The following is a 3476-nucleotide window of genomic DNA, read 5'->3' as shown; positions in this document are numbered from 1 at the left end:
ATTTCTCCTTCTAGTCTTTTAATATAGGCCATAGCAAATGCAGTTGACCCTTGAACAACACAGGATTTGAACTGTGTGGATTTTTTAAAAATAAATTCAGTATAGTACTATAAATATATTTTCTCTTTGTTATAGTTTTCTTAATTAAAAAATGTTCTTTTCTCTAGCTTATTTTATTGTAAGATACAGTAGGTAATACATATAACATACAAATATGTGTTAGTTGATTATTTTATTGTTAAAGCTTCTGGTCAACAGTAGGCTATTAGTTGTTAAGTTTTGGGGAAATCAGAAGTTATAGGCAGATTTTCAACTGTGTGGAGGCCGGAACCCCTACCCCCCTGAGTTGTTCAAGGGTCAGCTGTAATTGGCAGTTTCTTAAACGAAGAATCCTCTCACTTGTCTTCTGGCCTTTGCCCAGGCTGCTCCATAAGTGGATTGTCCCTGTGCTCCTCCTGTTATCACTGTTCCCATTCTTTTCATCCACCTAACTCCTGTTCAATCCCTCTTCCCCTTTCACAACAGCACTCAAGTATTTATTTCTCTTGTACTTCTTGGTCCTCCAGCTCCCACCCCAAGCTGGGCTGAATTGTGCCACCTTTCTGTGTCCCCATGATACCTTGTGCATTCCGCTTGCAGTACTTTTCAAGGCCAGGTCTGGGTCTTAATTATTTTTGTGTTTTCAGCATCTGGCACAGTGGTAAGCACCCAATGACTGAAAGAATTCACTACATTAGTAAGGTACAGATACCTATTTTCTTTCTTCTCTAAAATGTCTTTTTCTCCACACATACTGATTTTCTGCCACTTCACAGCTTGTTGTGGTAGGGATCTCTCTTCAGTATTTGAAACTAACCAGTATTTGACAGATTTGGAGTTTGTAAAAAAAAAAAAAATACCCTGGAAGATTCAGGAACGAAGCTTCTGTGTGAAGGATTAAAACAGCCAAACTGTATCTTATGGACATTGAGGTAACTGATAGCAGGAGAATTTGTTGTCTGTGTTCGTATCATTTTTGGTCAATTTCTGTTTGCATGGGGAAAGAGCAATGATAATGATAATGAAGTCATTCTTCTCTTCTCTGACGGTTGTACCGATGCCTATCTCTCCTGCTTCTTGTGGGGTACTGGCAGCTATTCTCAGTACCAGTCAGTGGCTCACTGATCTGGAATTTAGTGAAACCAAATTGGAAGCTTCAGCTTTGAAATTGCTTTGTGAAGGCTTAAAAGATCCAAATTACGGAAGCTCAAGTAAGTTGTAACTATTAGTTTCCTTGCTGCAAGAAAAAAAATTTAAATATGCAATTCAAGATGGATGTTGTGTGATCAAAACACATTTCAAGGAATCATGGAGAGGAAGAATAAAAGTAACAGTCCCTAAAATTGTTCTTATGCAAGAAGTTTAGGAAAAGAATTTTCATTGTAAGTGACAATAACAGCAATGGCTATAATAATAACCCACACTTACTGAACAATCACTTTGTGCTAAGCATTGTGCTGACTGCTTTGTATCTATGATTTCCTTTAATTGTACAACAGTTCTGAGAAGTTTCAGATTATTATCTCCGTTTTAGCAATGAGGAAATAGGGACCCAAGGTCATAAGACCAAGTAACATGGCAAAGGCACAGTTCAGAACCCTCATGTATCTGACTTCAAAGTCCATGATAATGATTTTAATAAAAAAGTTTATCTTATAAACTTTTTAAAAAAGATTTTATTTATTTATTTGACACAGAGAGAGATGATCACAAGTAGGCAGAGAGGCAGGCAGAGAGAGATAGGAGGAATCAGGTTCCCTGCTGAGCAGAGAGCCCGATGCGGGACTCGATCCCAGGACCCCAAGACCATGACCTGAGCTGAAAGCAGAGGCTTAGCCCACTGAGCCACCCAGGCGCCCTATCTTATAAACTTTTAGATTTTAGTATTAGGGTTCTCCAGAGAAACAGAACAAATAAGATGTATCTGAATATACAGGTGACCCTTGAACCACATAGGGGGTGGGGCGCCCCCACCCCCCACAGTTAGAAATCCACTTATAACTTTTTTTTAAAGATCTTATTTATTTGACAGACAGAGATCACAAGTAGGCAGAGAGAGAGGAGGAAGCAGGCTCCCTACTGAGCAGAGAGCCCTATGTGGGGCTTGATCCCAGGACCCTGAGATCATGACCTGAACTGAAGGCAGAGGCTTTAACCCACTGAGTCACCCAGGAGCCCCCACTTACAACTTTTGACCCTCCAAAAGCTTAACTGCTAATAGCCTGCTCTTGACTGGAAGCCTTACTAATAACATGAACAGTTGATTAACACATACTCTGTATGTGGTATGTTTTATATATGTATTGTTACAAGAAAGTAAGCTGGAGAAAAGATGTTACTAAGAAAGTCATGAGGAAGGGAAAATACATTTACAGCACTGGAGTATATTTATTAAAAAAAATTGGTGTTTAAGTGAACCCATGAGTTCAAACCTGTGTTGTTCAGGGGCCAACTGTATTGAGATTTATTTTAAGGAATTGGCTTATAAGGATTAGGATGGCTGTCAAGTTCAATATTTGCAAGGTAGGCCAACAGGCTGGAGACACAGGGAACAGCTCATATTGCATTTCAAGTCTCAAGGCATTCTGCTGGGAGAATTCTCTCCTTTTCCCCAGGGCGGTCAGTCTGTTTCTATAAAACCTTTCAACTGATTAGGCGAGGCTAACCCAAGTTATGGAGGGTAAATTACTCAAAGTCTACTGATTTAAATGTTATTCTCATCTAAAAAGTACCTTCCCAGATACATCTAGAATAATTTTGACCAAATATCTAGATGTATAACCTAGCCAATGTGACACAATTAACTATCACTAACATATCAATATATATGTGGGCTTATTTATTTTTTTTAAAGTAGACTTCATACCCAGTGTGTAGTGCAATGCGGGCTTTTAACTCATGACCCTGAGATCAAGACCTGAACTAAGATCAAGAGTCAGACGCTTAACCAACTGAGCCACCCAGGCACCCCTATATGTGGGTTTTTAAAAGCAAAAGCTCTTTAACATTAAAGTTTTCTAAAATCTACTTTGAAACTCCTTTTTTCCCCACCAAAATACCTCTTTTTAAAATTTCTAAATTGAGGAGATATAGACATGTGTACTTATGAGCCTTCTGGATGGCTAAGGTTGGAGCCTGGTTAACTCAAGAGAAAATTGAGGACTCAAAGATTATAGTATATATCATAGAAATTCCTGAAAGTAATGGGAAAAAAAGTTGATGGGTTTCAAGAAATTGTGCTATTTAATATGGAGAAACAAAGATTGAGAAGACAGGAAGCTTGGTAAAAAAACCACTCTTCCCAAAGAAGGAATATTACATGGTTGATGATGGTGGGCTGGGTCTCTAAGGATGGAAAATTAATAAATAATGGACTTTTAGATCTTTTTTTTTTAAATTTTATTTTTTTATAAACATATATTTTTATCCCCAGGGGT

At 38.2% G+C, this 3476-nt stretch overlaps 1 protein-coding gene across 1 annotated transcript in view; it reads left to right on the top strand.

Annotated features, from left to right (window-relative positions):
• Positions 1–3476, top strand: part of LOC111161280 (NACHT, LRR and PYD domains-containing protein 3) — a 45257-nt gene that overhangs the window by 15709 nt on the left and 26072 nt on the right. The window contains 4 exon segments of the mRNA XM_022524863.1: positions 793–889; positions 892–971; positions 1067–1101; positions 1104–1257. Coding sequence (XP_022380571.1) covers positions 793–889; positions 892–971; positions 1067–1101; positions 1104–1257 — 366 coding nt within the window.

This window comes from Enhydra lutris, unplaced genomic scaffold (genome assembly GCF_002288905.1).
Source record: "Enhydra lutris kenyoni isolate GAN:26980312 unplaced genomic scaffold, ASM228890v2 scaffoldscaffold83, whole genome shotgun sequence".
Lineage (NCBI taxonomy): Eukaryota > Metazoa > Chordata > Mammalia > Carnivora > Mustelidae > Enhydra > Enhydra lutris.
The sequence above is the reverse complement of the archived record's forward strand: the minus strand, read 5'-3'. Positions and strand labels throughout refer to the sequence as shown.